Genomic DNA, 16,798 nt, shown 5'->3' on the forward strand with positions numbered 1-16,798 from the left:
AACATAATGACACCCTACATAATTGCTGCCCCACGAGACGTGCCTACCTGCAGTTTCATGTTCACCACCACTGTGTGCCCTCATGGAAGTAACCCATCTGTCATTATTTCAGAATCGGGCAACTTGAACGATTCTAAAACTCCAAAATGTTTAGTCTGAAAACTTAAATCGACCTAAAAAGCAAATCGACCTGGAAAATGTCGTGTGATTTGGTGACAGCGTCTAGTAACTGTGAGATTCTGTGCATTTTATCTAATTATGAGATGCAGGCTTTTCACAGAGCTTTATTGCTCATAAATCATTCCCTCACTTAGAAATCATCAGTATGTACCAAAGTACATCGCACTGCAATCTGCTACAAATTCAAGGGCAGCAAAATGTGCTACCAATAGAGAATCAGGGGAAAGAAACTGAATCAGGACAACTGCCACACTTGACATTGCATTACTGTGTATTTTCCATGGAAAAAAGTTTGGTCAAGGAAGGCACCAATTCGTGACTTGATTACATCATTCCCAGTGCGATTAAACATGGACTACTCAGGCTTTTCTTCATGGAGCATCCAAAAATTAGATTTTGTAGAATTTATTAATATTAATAAATATTAATTCTAATTTGATATAATTAGAATCTGTAGATAAAAGGTTTTGCATAGACAGTATATAGCCGCTGCTCCCGGTAATGCCAAAAGCAGGCAACTACTGATGTGTCCAAAGAAAGTCAAATAATACCATGCCTTAGACCTTTATTCATTAAATAATTAGATGCAGGCAAAATTCAAATGCAAGACTTTTTAGGTTAATTAAACCACTTCAGTTAATACCAGGCTCATTTTCTTTTTTTTCTAGAATAATGTTAAGCTAATGAGGGAAGGTAGGAATATAATAACAAACTGGAAGAGTGGCACATTTCTCTTTTGGCATGCCCTGTATTTTTGAGCAGATATTTTAAATTTAGCTTAAGGATGACCTAAAAAAAAAAACAATCAGTTTTATCTCCTTTTATAACTGCTGTAACTACTTAGAGACGGAAGGGCACTCTGGTCAATTTTTTACGTTCTCTTTGCCTTTCTCAGATAAGATACAATAACCTCCTAAGTCCAAATTGGGATAATCGTTTAAACTAGCAAGACAAACCCTTGCCTAGGCCAATTTAATTAAAAGATAGTACTTTCAAAAACATTTTTTTAATGTTTATTTATTTCTGAGAGAGACAGAGACAGAGTGCCAGCAGGGGACGGGCAGAGTGAGAGGGAGACACAGAATCCGAAGCAGGCACCAACCTCTTTCAGCACAGAGCCCAATGCGGGGCTAGAACTCATGAACCATGAGATCATGACCTGAGCCAAATTCGGAAGCTTAACAGACTGAGCTACCCAGGCGCCCCTAGATACTACTTTAAAAACAACAAACAAACAAACAAACAAAAACCTATGTTTCACTCTGAGTGTTGCCATAAGCAGCAATCCCCTCATACCTTTTGTAGGAACATCCCCTTCAAAAGAGGTTGGAGGCTAACTTGGGGGTATATACTCCTTAGGAAAAAGAAAGGCTCCGAATGCACACTGGGAAAAAGAACTGTCCTGAGGGGTATGAAATAGGAATTTTTGCTTTGGAATCTTCAGGAAAAGCAACTATTTGCCCTGTTTTATGATGATTTAATGGATGATGGGCAGAATTTAAATTTGGAAAGCAATGTTTTCTGATGATAGAAATGGCATTGCCACTTATGACACTTTAATTAGAAGTTTCCAGGCAAATATTATGATGCCCTATGTTCATTGCTTTTCATGTTTTAGAAGTTTATATATATTTAAAGACCTAAGTTCCAGGGAATGTTTCAAAATTACCAGTTGGGAAAAAATACATTGGCCCAATATACTCCATAACTTTTTAAAAAAAATGTTTATTTATTTTTGAGAGAGAGAGAGAGAGTGAGCATAAGTTGGGGAGGAGCAGGGAGAGAGGGAGACACAGAATCCAAATCAGGCTCCAGGCTCCAAGCTGTCAGCACAGCATCACCCAAGGCTCGAACACATGAACCAAGAGATCATGACCTGAGCTGAAGTCAGACACTTAACCGACTGAGCCACCCAGGCACCCCCAATATATTCCATACCTTAATGAAAAAAATGAAATAACATATGGAATAAACTCAAAAGAAAGTCCCAACACTCATATGATCTAACATTAATGCTAATTATATAATAAAGTGTAATAAGAGAAGAAGGTCAATACCTCTTATCTTTTTTAGGTTGGGATTTAATTCAGCTTTCCAGGCCAAAATTTACTTGTAAATGTGTTGAACAAAAGCAGGTATTGTCATTTTGGCATATGTCACCAATCACACTTAAAAAGATGATTTCCCATGGGGTACCTTTGGTCTATACTTGGAAGAAGAGATGTGAATTTGAACCTTACTGGTTGTATCTAAGCATCTGGCTCAATGTCCTTACTGGATCAGCATGAATTATTCAGCTTATTCAATCTGCTTTATTGCAATGGAGTTGTCTACTCTGTGCATGATTTGTGGCTGTTAAGAAGCTCTACGTTGAGATCCATATTGGCTCCCAGACATTGACATGTGTCAGTGTTTTGAACTAAAAGCTAATTATTAGGTCACACATAACTGGCTGTGGAAGGAAGATGGGCTGAAGGGAGAAAGCTGCATGTATTCAAAGACTGTTTATAACACTACATGGTCTAACAATGTATACACATTGGAAAGAGAGTAATTATTAAAACCTAGAAAGATGATGAAATCTTGGATTTATTTATATCAAGCCTCAATGAATGCATGAAAATGTTAACAATATAATATTTTGGTATTTGGTGAGTCAATTCTTTATTTACTTGGGTCAGATTTATTAAATATACTTATCAAACAATTAATAAATTTTAGATGATGGCCTGTCTTTATAATTGGTCTTATGTTCTGTAACTTTCTGGAAAAAAAAAAACAACAACACTGGATTTATTCTGCTTGCATTATCTTCATTGCCAACACACACAGGAAAGAAAATCATGCTGAGTAAATTTGCAACATGACATCCTCTATTTTTTTACTCATGAAATTGTTCCTTCAAAAAGTAATGCCTTTTTTTTTCTGTTAATCTGCCTAAGGTATGCTATCATCTTTTAAAAGGAAGTTGTGAAAAACAGGATTCCAAATTACCATAATACGGCTTGAAAATGGTGACAAAGAAATATGACTATCTCCCTGTAGCAACAAAAAATTAAAGTTTTGAGATCAAAAGCCAGATAGTCTAAAAGATTAAAGCATTCTTTATTAAGCTGCGCAATAAACGAATTTCTACCAAAGATGAATCCCTCTACTCTTGCCACGTCATGGACAACTTTTGTTCAGGTATGCACCTGTTTTCATAATTCTAGGACAGATAAGCTCATTTCTAGTTCACAAAATATCCGATCAGTCCACATCACAGTAGTTGGGAAGTTAACTTGGTCCATGGATGGGTAAGTGACGTAAGCTGGCAAGTTAGACTTAAGAGAGGGCTTTTGTAAGATGTTAGGAGGGAAGGATTTCTTCTCTTCCTCCTAAAATATGACAAAGACCCCTGACATATTTCAACTCTGAGGGGAAACAGCGTTAAGGCTGATACTAAAAACATCCTATTCCAGAAGCGTCTTTATTTTCCGCTGTAGTTCTGATAAATAGGGATTTCCTTGGAAGGCAGAGAGCTTGCTGATGCAGGAGGCAAACCATCCCACTGCTTCAACATACTGGTTTATGGTGTGTCCTGGAGGAATGCTCAGTGTGAGGAGGGCCTTAAAGGGCTTGGCCATGTACTGGGTCAATGGGACACTCTACATACGGTCTTGGGGGGACCACAATACATCCTATGAAAATGCGTGAAGTACTACTTATGACCTGACTATGAGAATGAACTTGGAAAATTCTGGCATATGCTCACTGTAATCTTCTCCACACTCTGTCAGAATAGCTACCCATTTCAGTGAAATGAGTAGGGATGAAATGAACCACTGCTGCATTTTAATTCTGAGGAACATCTGATTTTGCCATGATGTACTGTTGTTTATTGACACATGACATTTCCACAGACAAAATCTTTCATTACATAGATAGCTTGAACATATAATTGTATAGTATAGAAAATAAACTTTTTGGTATTGTTCTCAGCATTTAATAATGTAAAACTAGTGACAAACATCTTTAGAAAAAAAATAACAAAATAGTCCTTCAGTATTAAAATTTCTTCCTAAAAAGCATCGGGTTGAAGTTGGGGGGGGGGGTGATATGTAATTAATGCATAGATGAGTTAGGCATGAATAAAATGAATCTAATTCCATCTCTTATAGTAAACCAAACTATTTGAAACCTGCAGGTCACTGTTTATCACAGGTCAGTTAAACACACACACACACACACACACACACACACACACACACACACACAACATCTTCAGCCTTTTCATGGTTCTGTGGTTTCTGGTGATGCAACTTTTTAAATAACGTAAACCTGGGATAGAAACAACACACGGCATACTTACCAGGTGGTTTTTTTTATGCCACTTTGCTGAATGCAGAATTAATATATTTGGGCTTTTTATTGCTTGAGTAGAAAGTGCTCCTTATTTATTATTTTATGTTTATAATATAGAAATTAAAAAAAAACACAAAAAGTTTTTGAAATGGCATACATCACACTGTGGTAGTGGTTGATTTCCTCAAGATCGTCTTCTGTGGTTTTGGTGCAGTGGAAGGAGGCACAGTTGCAGGTCTGAGAGGGGGGAAGCTGTGACTGTGGCTTATTCCCAGTCCCCCATTCTCTAGGGGGAAAGGAGGGAGATGGGGTGGAGGAGGAAGCGGGGGGCCTGGGTGAGGAAGCTTTCCCGGTGGGTGGACAGGTTCGCTGTGTAAGTGGACCTCCCTGTTTTTTACGTTATACCGGGGGTTGCAGTCCGGACAGTAGCCATGGTACTGCACTTTCTCATTAAACCGAACTCGCTCCCGAGGTCCTGCCTGGAGACACCTGTCTTTTTCAGGTCTGTGCATCAGAGGCTGTGCTGGAGCCTTGTCCAAGGTACCGGGGGGGATGCAGCAGACATCTCCGTTGGGAATTTTGTTCGGCGGCCCTGGCAAGCCTCCGTTTCTCAGAAGGGTTCCATTGGTCTTTAGAGGATTGGCGGCTGGCACCACTCTTTGGGGGTCGTCACACTTCACAGGTGTCAACCGTGGGGGAGGCGGCGGAGGGTTTGGCTTTCTCAGGACGGTGAGGATAGCAGAGGGGTGTGCGGGGGGTTTAATGAGAGGGGCATTGGCCTGCACTTTGATCTTCTCTATGCTCGAGGCCGTCGTGCCGCTGGAGCTACTATTCAGGGTGTCCGTCTTGGAGCTGTCGGTCATCTCATCCTCCAGCTGTAGGTCAGAGGTCAGGGTGTCAATCTGGTCAACCACCTGGTGGAAAGGACAAGGTAACTGTGGTGAAGAATGACCCGAAGCAAAACATCCTAGAAACGATGTCTCCCTGTCTAGCTGTAATCGGCTATGTGAGTCTTAATGAATACTGGAGTCCACTGTTGCTCAATGTTACCATTAAAGAAATTTATAGAATGGTTACCATAGGAGCGTCGACTGTTTGATAACCTAAGGATTTCATATGCCCGCCATATAATATATGACTTACGTACACATTCTATTCCCGACTCTGCTGAACCCACCAAAGATAAAAACCCTGATGCACAAACATAACTTATTTTTAATATCAAGGGGTGGGGACTTTCTCCCAGCTCAGCATGTAGAAACCTATGGGACAAACACTAATCTCGTGCTAAAAATGAGAAAAGCCAGATACTCTGCAAAATCATCACTTTTCTTGAGACCATCACAGAACTGAGATCACAAGGATTCCCAATGAACTGAACCGGAAAGAGTCCCCAGCCCTCTATGGAGAGAAAGGACACAACGACTGCTTCACCTTTTGCAAATCACAGGGAACAGGCAGCCTCCGTGAAAGTGCGGAAACAGCTAGAACTTGAATGAATAATTAAATGTGGTGTATGTGCTATCATGACAATTTAGAATTCCCAGGAGCTCAGACACAAAACAGTCTGTCTTCACTCATTCCATGGGCCTCTCACATGGGGTGATGAGGGTGAGAATAGAATGAATGAGTCCCTCCTGGGCACACAGGCATAAAACCCCAGGTATTTCCCAGATCTCTGTCCCTTATAAAACAGATCACTTAAGCATTAAAGGAAGAGGTTAAAAAAAAAAAACAAAAAACACCTGTAACATCTAAGACACAGGCAACAGTCTCCTGCTTCTGAGAAGGGGTAGGAACCTCAGCTGTTTGACTCTGGGGAAGGGGGCAGGGACTTGGACCCGGGAACTTACGCTACAGATGTGTGCTATCACTTGGAGGAGGGACTCAAGTTACAGAATCTCGAGACCTGCCCTAGACACAAGGCAGAGTCAGGGGCATCAATGAGTCTTGCAGAACCATCAGACCATGATGCATGCCCCTACCTAGTGAAGGAGAATTGATGTGAAGACAGAGAAGTCGGAGGGAGCACCTAAGGCAATGCACTTCTAAGGATGTTTGGCAAGGTCACCGGGGGGTCACGGTGTTAAAGCCACTCATGGAAGGTATCTAGCATCACCCATAACAGGCTTGCCTTAGGGTCTCAGTCCTGTCCAGTCATTGTCTGGGGGGCAGCTCGTGGGAAGCAAAGCATGTGCTCAAATGCTGGGTATCAGAACACAGTCATTTACACTCCCTGGGTCAGAGATCTCCGAGTCCATTCTCAGGGCTGCCATCAATGAAGACGGAAAGGTTACAGATTACTTTAAAAAATTTTTTTTTTAACTTTTATTTATTTTTGAGACAGAGAGAGACAGAGCATGAACGGGGGACGGTCAGAGAGAGGGAGACACAGAATCCGAAACAGGCTCCAGGCTCTGAGCTGTCAGCACAGAGCCCGATGCGGGGCTCGAACTCACAGACCGCGAGATCATGACCCGAGCCGAAGTCGGACGCTCAACCGACTGAGCCACCCAGGCGCCCCCAGATTACTTTTTAAATAATTCATTTTTGTAGGGAGATAGTCTTTTTTATCTCACATCTCCATATGCAGATTTTTCTCTCCTAATTCGGGCCTAGGTTTGTTCAACTGTGAAGTTGGCTCTTTGACACATGGTGGCAGAATTGGGCTCAAAATGAAAACATCCGAAGCATCCAGAATTTAGGGAAGAGGTAGAGATTTCACTTCTTCCTCATGAGGGTCTTAAGTGACTGCTTCTTGCTACTGCTGCCAGAGCTCAGCCTTCTATTTTAGCTCCTAAATACTGTATATATTAAATCCACTTCTCTGCATTTTCATTTCTTTGGTCCTAGTCTGAGCCACCATTATTTACCATATGGGCTCTCCAAAGTCACCTTGCTTCCCCTTTTCATTTCTGTAGCGTCAGTGGATTTTTTAAAAATAGAAATGTGCTCTTGTCGACTCCCTGCTTAAAACCTTTCAGTGCCTCTTTATTTCTCCTGTGAGAAAGATCAATTCTTAACACTGTCTCCAAGGTCTTGTATAGTCTCACTCGGTGTTGTGCTGGCCAATGTTTAACAGCTGGTTTTTACAGGTATAAGGGAGTTCTGATTTGAAAAGTGTGCCAATTTCCTTGGTGTAAACTCCCACTGTGGTCAATTTCAAGTCAGTAAATGTGACATCACTGTGTGTGAGGTTGGAAAGTAATGCACAGTTGCACATCATTATAAGATGTTTCTACCATGCGGACAGAATAGGCAAAAATAAACTCAGGAGAGGGGCGCCTGGGTGGCTCAGTCAGTTGAGCGTCTGACTTTGGCTCAGGTCATGATCTCACGGTTCGTAGGTGTGAGCCCCATGTCAGGCTCTGTGCTGACAGCTCAGAGCCTGGAGCCTGCTTCGGATTCTGTGTCTCCCTCTCTCTCTGCCCCTCCCCTGCTCATGCTCTGTCAATCTCTCTCTCAAAAAATAAATAAACATTAAAAAAATAATTAAAAAAAGAATAGATAACCCCAGGAACACAAATAACAGTAAAATATAGTAAAATAATTACGAATGACTTGGGATAATTAGACAACCTTTATTTTTAATGTAATTTATTTAATATGAGTTTATATACTTCTATTTTTAATAATGGGTATTCAGCAGGTGGCTCACACAAAATTTCTGAAAATATAACACTTGGTCCTTTTTAGCCAGTACAAGTCGCAATTGTACTGTACAGAGATAACACATCACCACCATCTCTCCTCTTCAAATGACTACCTCAACTCTAATAAATCCCCCTTTTTTAAAAAAAAATATTTATTTTGGGAGAGAGAGAGAGAGTATGCGCATGCACGAGCAGGGGGAGGGGCAGACAGAGAGAGGAGAGTGAGAACCCCAAGCAGGCTCTGTGCAGTCAATGCAGAGCCCAGTGTGAGGGGCTTGATCTCATGAACCATGAAATCATGACTTGAGCCAAAATCAAAAATTGGACACTTAATCAACTGAGCCACCCAGGTGCCCCTAAATTTCCCTTTTCCTTTCTGTTCTCAAACCTCTCAGGTCTTCTTTTAGACCCTCATCATTGCCAGTCTGCTTCCTGCCACAGGACATTTGCACATACTAATTTTTCTTCTTGAGATGCTGTGTCAAGTCACAATAAGTCTTTGTAACAATACTACTGCAATTTCCTCCTCCTACTACTACCATCTGACTGCACTCTCCCATAGAGGTCATGTTAATTTGTTAAATATTCCCAGGAAACCCTATTTCTTTCATTCAAAGCATTCACATACTTTTTGACTGTTTAGTAGTAAGAGTATTGGAATAGTCTTCCCTCTCTAGACTCTAATTTCAGTGAGATCAGAGACCTTGTTCGTTTTTACTCTTGTAACCTAAAGGCCTAACGTAGTGAATGGCACTCAAAAGGGGCTCAATAAATACTCGTTAAATAAATGCATCGAGGGTTATTTCTTCAGTTTAACAGTGAATGAAAACATGTTATATCTTATTTGATTCCTGAAGTTGTTATTTTTAAAAGACACATCTACTCAGTTATTCTAGAATAAAAGAGGGGACAAGGGATCTTTCCAGAAATGATCCAGAGCTGGTTCCACATTCTGCAGCTCTAGCCCAGACACCCTGGAAATTCAAGTGGCAGGGCACCTAAACAATGTGAGAGATAGAGGGACAGTTTCGGCTCACAGGCACTGTATGCTATTTAACATGGGGAGACTACTGACCCTGAGGCTTTTATCGCATTAAATATCTGCAGAGAAGGAGGGAAAGCTGGTCTACTCTGAAGGAAGTGAAGCTCATAGTCAAAGATGAATTAGGACTGCCCGGGTCTCTGATACAAGTGAAACCTTGATTGAGAGTAACCTGTTCTGTGAATGTTCCTCAAGACGAGCAAACATTTCTAATAAATTTTAACTTGGTAAACGAGTGATGCCTTGCAATACGAGCAGTATGTGATGCCGAATGTCACATGATCACAGCTGAGCCAATGGCTTTTTGAAATTCGCTTTGATAGACGAGTGCTTTGGGTTACAAGCATGTTTCCGGAACAAATAATGCTCACAAACCAAGATTTTACTGTAGTTTCGTAGCTCCTGCCTGGTTTTAGTCTCTACATTGTTATTTCCTGAGTGCCTACAAAATGCCAACAGAATAAAAAACTAAAACCGACAAAATGTAGTTGACCCTTGAACAACACAGGTCTTAGGGGTGCTTCTTTGTGTAGCCAAAGATTTGCATCAGTTGCATCAGTTGAGTCCCCAAAACTTAACTACGAATGGCCCACCATTGACTGGAAGCCTTACTGATGACATTAACAGTTGATTAACATACAGTCTGTATGGTATATACATTATATACTGTATTCTTAGAACAAAGTAAGCTGAAGAAAAGAGTTTATTAAGGAAATCCTAAGGAAAAGGAAATACATTTACACTATTGTACTGTACTTATTGAAAAAAAATCAGCATATAAGTGGACCCACCTGATTCAAACCTGTGTGGTTCAAGCATCACCCTTACCGCTCTCAGGGAACAGGGAATCTAGCGCAAGGGCCTGGCTTTAATTAGATACTCAAACAAACAACAGTCACAGTACAAATGCCCCAGGAGTTCTGAATGACAAATCAAGATACTATAAGAGGAGAATAAAAACACCTCATCAGAAAAGTCAGCAAGGCCTCCTGAAGGATGAGTGGCTGTTAACTAGTAGGAGAGGCGTGATTCCAGAAGTCCACTCAGGAAAGAGCCTGACAGAGGTCCTTCAACAGAAGACAGCGCCTGAGGGTGAGCAAAAAAAGAATACTCTAGGCTGAAGAGCACCATGTGAGGCCTGAGAGCTAGCTAGCAGTCAGGTGGGAGAGTCCTTGCCAAGTGCTGATCAAGTATCATATTTTTCAAGGGTTCCAGAAGTGAGAGAAGCGATGTTCCAAGAGACAATGAATGGCTACTTTTCAAGAATGGAAGCATCACCTGATTCAAGAAGTACACAAACTGAAAGAGTTTCAACAGGACAATAGAAACAAACCTACAGTCAGACATACCATAATGAAAACACAGAACACAGAAGAGTGGAGGAGTCAAGGACAGGCTGCCCAAACGGAACCACAATGGCAAATTAATTATTTTGCATCGAAGCTACTTGGGAACTAGCCCAGTGGTTACTTGGGAACCAGGCCACAAGGACACTCAAACCCTCCTATGTCCCATGAAAGCAGAAAATAAATCTTTTGTATCAAAAGCACCTTCCCTGTACTAAGAAGTAAAAAGGCAACCTTATCCCCATAGATAGGAACTTCAAAGACAAGAAAACTGTAGAAACAAACCTGAATCACTAAATTCTACTCCTACAACCAAGACTACACTACATGTTAACTAACCTGAATTTAAATAAAATCTTGGAAGAAAAAAAAATCTTGTTACTTTTTTACCAGTTTATCACCTGAGCCCAAATTCTGCTTAGAATTCCTTAACTAATTAAAGTTCTCAAACATCTGCTTTTTTTTTATCCTGTCGATTCTTAAAGAATTCATTTCTCTTTGTCTAAAATGTATAAAAACTGCCTGCCTTAGTCATCTATTTGGGTATATTTCATTACTGGACTTCCATGTACACATAATAAACATTTTTTGTTTGTTTTCTTGTTAATCTATCCCACATCAATTTAATTCCTCAATCAGCTAGAAAAACCCTGCGAGAAAAGGAGGAAATGTCTCCTTCTCCTAAGAAAGTAATGATAAAAAATTTTACAGCAATAAAACAAGAGGCACCAAGTATGTATTGAGTAACAAAAATCAGGCTGACTGATTTTGAAACAAGCAAGAGAAGTCAAAGAAAATTTAGGAATATGTTTCATAATGAAAGAAAGCCATCGGAAATATAGCTGAACTCTTTTGTAAAAGTGAGGGTGAAATCGACATTGTTAGACAATGAAGTCTAAGAGAGTGTGCCTTCCACAGCTCAGTGTTGAAAGTACTGATAAAGGACAATTCAGAAAGAAGTAAAAAACCAGGAGAAAGGGCTGGAATACAAGCAGCATAGATGAGCAGAGACATTGTAAAATAATAAAAGTGTGCATTTATTACAAAACAATAATATACTAATGACTAGTTTGAGAGAGGAGAAAAATGTGTAGGTAAAATACTAGGGAAAGTGACATCTGATTGGAGAACAATCAAGAGTGAAAGCATTTTCAGCTCACAGTATTTGTGTGTGCATAAGGAATCACTAGCTATCTGATACTGATTATGATTCATTGAGTCAAGAACACATATGAAAAAATTTTAGGGACACTACTGAATTAATAGACAAATGTATACTTTCTAAAATAATGAAATAATGAAATAAATAATGAAATAATAAAATAATGAAAACGCAAATAAGAAAAAATTAGCAAATTCTAAAAAGGCGGAAAAAAAAGAACACAGCAAACAAAAATCTGCATAAGATAGAAAAACTTCAAATATATTAGTAATCATAATAGATATAAGTAGATTACAATAATTTATTCAAAAAGGGACATGGATTGACATAAAGTGACACCCATAAGATACATCAGGCAAATAGTCTCATGAAACCTGATACAGCTCTACAAACACTAAGCCAAAACAATCTAAATTTTTCTTAAAACACTATTGTATCAGTACTAATTTAGGCGAAAAAAAAAAGAATGAAGCAAACTTTAGAGTTTATGTACACATATACACATGAAAACTGGAAAAAAATGATGAAAAAGTAACTGACACAACGCAAATGCCAAATTTCCAAAAATAATGAAAATGCCAACAACCTCACAAGTAATCAAGGGAGGACAAACTGAGACAGATGCAATAGCCTTTCTTACTCAATATTTGTGAAAACAAAATAATCTGATAATTCCAACCGATGATGATGATGTGGTGGATAAACGGGAACTTCATACATTGCTAACGCCTATATCAATTCAGTCTGTTGAGAAAATGTTTGACAACATCCTATAAAGTGGGTAAGGTCCATATCCTACAATATAGGTCTTTTATGAACAAAGCCTACACTACTCCAGAGGAACTTGAAGAGATGTGCATAGGGTTGAAGAAGCATAGTTCCTTGCAGGCTGTTTGTTTTCTCATAGCATAAGACGGGAAACAGTCTAAATATCTGTTAGCGAGTGACTGGGTATGAAAACTTAAAGTGGTTCAAAGGAAGTAACTAGAACTATATTTATCAGCAGGGGTAAATCCCAAAAAACTAATGTTGAATGTAAAAAAGTTAAAATATACATACTCAGTGTGTCTGTGTTGTTTATATAGAGAAGGGTGGTTTCATTTATATAATGTGAAAATAATACACGCCAAGTTTAGGCAAAGATAAACGGGAATGGATTATCAAGAGGCAGCAGCCCTACAGCTAAAACACTTTATTTCTTTTAAAACTTGATGTAAAGTCTAGGCGCCTGGGTGGCTCACTTGGTAAAGCCTCCAACTTCGGCTCAGGTCCTAATCTCACCACTTGTGAGCTCAAGCCCCGCACCCAGCTCTGAACTGACAGCTCAGAGCCTGCAGCCTGCTTGGTATTCTGTGTTTGTGTCTCTTTCTCTGTCCTTCCCCCGCTCGCTCTCTGTCCCCCCCCCCAAAAATGAATAAACGTGAAAAATATAATTTAAAACTTGATGCCAAGTAATTTTGATAAAGGGTTAACATTTGTTAAGCCTGGGTTACATTCATTACATTAATTTATTTATTTTCTGTCATGTGTGAAACATTTTATAACTTGAAAATAAAATAAATAACACTGGTTAAATACAGTTAGAAAGAAAGAATATAAGTAATTCTTAGAGCTGCCATGTGGAGAACATATTGAAAGGTGCTGAGGTTTATTTGCTTGGCTGGTTAGATTCTATGGCAGCCAAGCGAGAGAGGAATAAATTAGCTAGACAAGGAATACACTGTGTCCTTATAATTACGCTTCAGTGTTTCCCGAAACTCTTTTAAAGTATCATATTGCGACGAAAGGAATCATAATCACAGGCACAATGGAATTAAAGAGAAAACAAAATGAGAGAAAGTAGGACTAGAGGGACAGATTATTGGCAGATATTGGGAGGTGAGAAGAAACAAGACATTGGTCATCAGTCGAAGAACAGGCACACCTAACCGTTAGACACAAAGGACAAACATGAAACTGAGCCATCTGTCTAATTGTGGCTACTCAGGTTGATAGAGGACTCTGCTAATGGCATTGGCAGAGAGATTTAAAGAAAGGACAAGGGCAGGTGAAGTGCTTGATGATTCTAGCAGGTTCTGGTTAACATCACATACAAAAGAAGCTATGGTTTGATTGTAGAATAATTAAGAATAATGGTAACTGTGATTTAGGAATCGCATAAGCTCAAGGTTTTCACGTCTGGGGAATAGCCCTAAATATCTTCGTAAAAGAGAAGCAGATTTGGCAGAAATGAAGTGATCATGTGATCTAAGTTATTTGTGGAAATCCAAAAGTCATTTCTCTTAATTCTATAAATACTAAACTACGAAGAATAAAAATAAAGACGATGTAGAGTCATCATTAGAGTGAAATTTGGGACAAACAGATTTACCCAGAATGAAAAAAGGAATTAGGAGATCCTTTACCTATGTTCTCACGTGGCTTTATCCTTTTGTTAATTCCTTTTTATTATATCCTTTCATTATTTTATTAACGGATTGGAATTATCTATTTATATGTGTTCCACTCAGACCATGTAAGCATGGATTTCCATCTGCTTCCCTGGCAGAGAGCACTGATTGCACAGAATAGGTAATATGCTGGGCGAGAGAACTGGACAAAAGTAGTCTCTGGGAGAAAAGTCATGTCTTGACCTCCTTTCCATCCCTCCTTCCTAGCTTTCCCAACTGGGGTCTGGTTTTCAAGGTCTTCAAACTCACCAATTTCAGATGGTTTCAGAAAGGCACAAAGGAGTGGATTAGGAAGAGAAAAAGGAAGGCAGAAATAAAGCATTGGTGACACGTGACAACCTCTCCTCCTATGTTGTTGACTCTTCAAGCCTAGCTCCACAGTTTGGCACAGAGAACATTTCAGTCACTCTCCCAAACAATGAAGATACTTTAAGTGTTATGTGTGTCTTTAAATATCTGTCTATATTGCTCTAGATGTATTTAGAACTTTTCTAAATCCTACTTATCTTGTTTAAATAAAAACCACATAATACATAGTTCAATTGCCTCAAAAACAAAGAAAATGATCTTTAAATTTGAGTGAATCTTTCTCTAGGGTCTCTTCGGTAACAACTCTCAACTATAAGCATTTCAATTACAAACTTAATGAGAGGAAAGAAAGAATTTAACCCCAACTTGAGTCTATACAAGAAAATTTATGCATTCTTCTAAGGTCTTTGATGTTGATTTGTCAAAACAACCACATTTTAAATATGTGGCATCAGAAGCAAAGATCTAAAAAGAAAAATGAATGGGAGTCACAGGAATTTCTACCAAGAGAAAGAGAGAGCTGAAAACATTCCCTCCCCATAGCTATAGACCATGCTCAATGGTGGAATTTGAGAAACTGAACAGAAGACCTTAGGGGAAGGAAAGGAAAAATAAGTTGCAAGCAGAAGTAAAGAAGTAAACAAGATTGAAAACAAAAACAACACCATCATTCCTGTCAAGCCTGATCAATAGAAAAGCAAGATAAAGCTATAATGCAATTTGTCTTATTTTCTGTGTGTTCAGTTGGGTTCAACAAATATTTCTTAGGCAAATACTATTCATCTGTTATTACATGAGGCACTGAGGACTAAAAAAAAAAGGATTTTTGTTTAATAGGGACTGATATTCTGTACTTAGTATCTTCCTCTCCGAATCATATTTAAATGAGAGTACAGGGGGAAAAAAGCAATAAATTCAGAAAATTTTCTCAAAGTGGGGTATATATATGGATCAGAGATTTTTATAAATACATGGATGAATTAATAAAAAGGTGGAAAAAGCACTGATGGAGCCTCAGAAGAATTTCAGATCTGCAAATGGGATATAGACAGAGCGAGAGTGAGAAGTAACGTAAAAAGTAGAGTGTGAAGCTATTGAGTGACTGTAATTCACAGTGGAAAACACTGTGTCGAATGGCCTCATGCTCTTTTAAGGGCAGCAAGGTTAGCAACATGGTAATAGTCCATACCCCAAAGAAAACCTGAGATTCTAGCTATAAGGAAATTGAACAATGTCTCTGGATAAGTAGGCTGAGTGTAGTTGGTAACTCAGAGCAGAACTCTTCTCCGTTATGTTTTAGATGGGAATGTGCTGGAACTGAGGTAAGGACAGCTAGTTTCTCTCTATCCCCATACTCTGAAGTAGTGGACACCCATGTGACATATTCAGAACATTCAATCAGCACTGCGCCATCCTATTATGGGAAAGACTACAGGACATCTATATACTGTAAATATACGCCTGAGGATCGTAAGATAATTTGGGGTAAACAATAGCACAAAAGAGAAAAATCAGGATGAATGTATAGATCAATACTGAAGATAAAACTGCCATTATTAATGAGCCAAAGGGTACTTTACAGTCACTCTAATTAATGGGCTACAGAGATTTGAGAATGTCTTGCAGTTATAAAATAAGAACACACAGTTATAAAAGAATACAGCAGACATAAGAGAAACACTGGGAATATAAAACATAAATGCTAAATTGAAAAAGATTCATAGAAAGCCTGATAGATACAATCTAAGAAATATTCGCAACCATAAAACAAGAATGTTTTTTTTTTTTTTTTTTTTTTTTTTAATGAAAGGAAAATACAAGAAAAAAGTTAAAAGACATGGAGAGCAAAAAAATCTACCCTGGGGCTCCAACTGGTTGGGAAGTTCCAGAAAAAGGCGGGGGTGAGGGATATGTGATATGGCAATGGTCAAAGTATTAATAACAGAAAAGAAATTCATAGTTGATTATACAACTGGACCTTCAGTAGGAAATCATCAACTGAGGGCTCATCAGGATAAATGAAAAAGAAAACAAATTTGATCATCTACCAAACTAACCCAGGACATGCAGAAAGAAACGAAAGTGAGATAACCAGGGCGCCTGTGTGGTTCAGTCAGTTAAGCATCCAACTTCAGCTCATGTTATGATCTCACATTTCACAAGTTCGAACCCCCCATCAGGCTCTGTGCTGAGAGCTCGGAGCCTGGAGCCTGCTTCAGATTCCATGTCTCCCTCTAACACTTCTGCCTCACTTGTGCTCTGTCTCTCAATAAATAATAAACATTAGAAAAAAAAAAAAAAAGAAAATGAGA

General features: G+C 39.0%; 1 protein-coding gene across 4 annotated transcripts in view; it reads right to left on the reverse strand.

Annotated features, from left to right (window-relative positions):
- PRR16 (proline rich 16) overlaps positions 1-16,798 on the reverse strand; it is a 308,239-nt gene that overhangs the window by 96,554 nt on the left and 194,887 nt on the right. For 3 of the 4 annotated variants that reach the window (XM_053907537.1, XM_019469573.2, XM_053907538.1), the window contains one exon: positions 3,262-5,438. In XM_053907537.1, coding sequence (XP_053763512.1) covers positions 4,683-5,438 — 756 coding nt within the window. In that variant the 3' untranslated portion in view covers positions 3,262-4,682. Of the gene's footprint in view, positions 1-3,261; positions 5,439-16,798 lie in introns of those variants that run through there. The other variant, XM_019469572.2, reaches the window with a different exon arrangement.

This window comes from Panthera pardus, unplaced genomic scaffold (genome assembly GCF_024362965.1).
Source record: "Panthera pardus isolate Hobbes unplaced genomic scaffold, ASM2436296v1 HiC_scaffold_2, whole genome shotgun sequence".
NCBI classification, from domain to species: domain Eukaryota; kingdom Metazoa; phylum Chordata; class Mammalia; order Carnivora; family Felidae; genus Panthera; species Panthera pardus.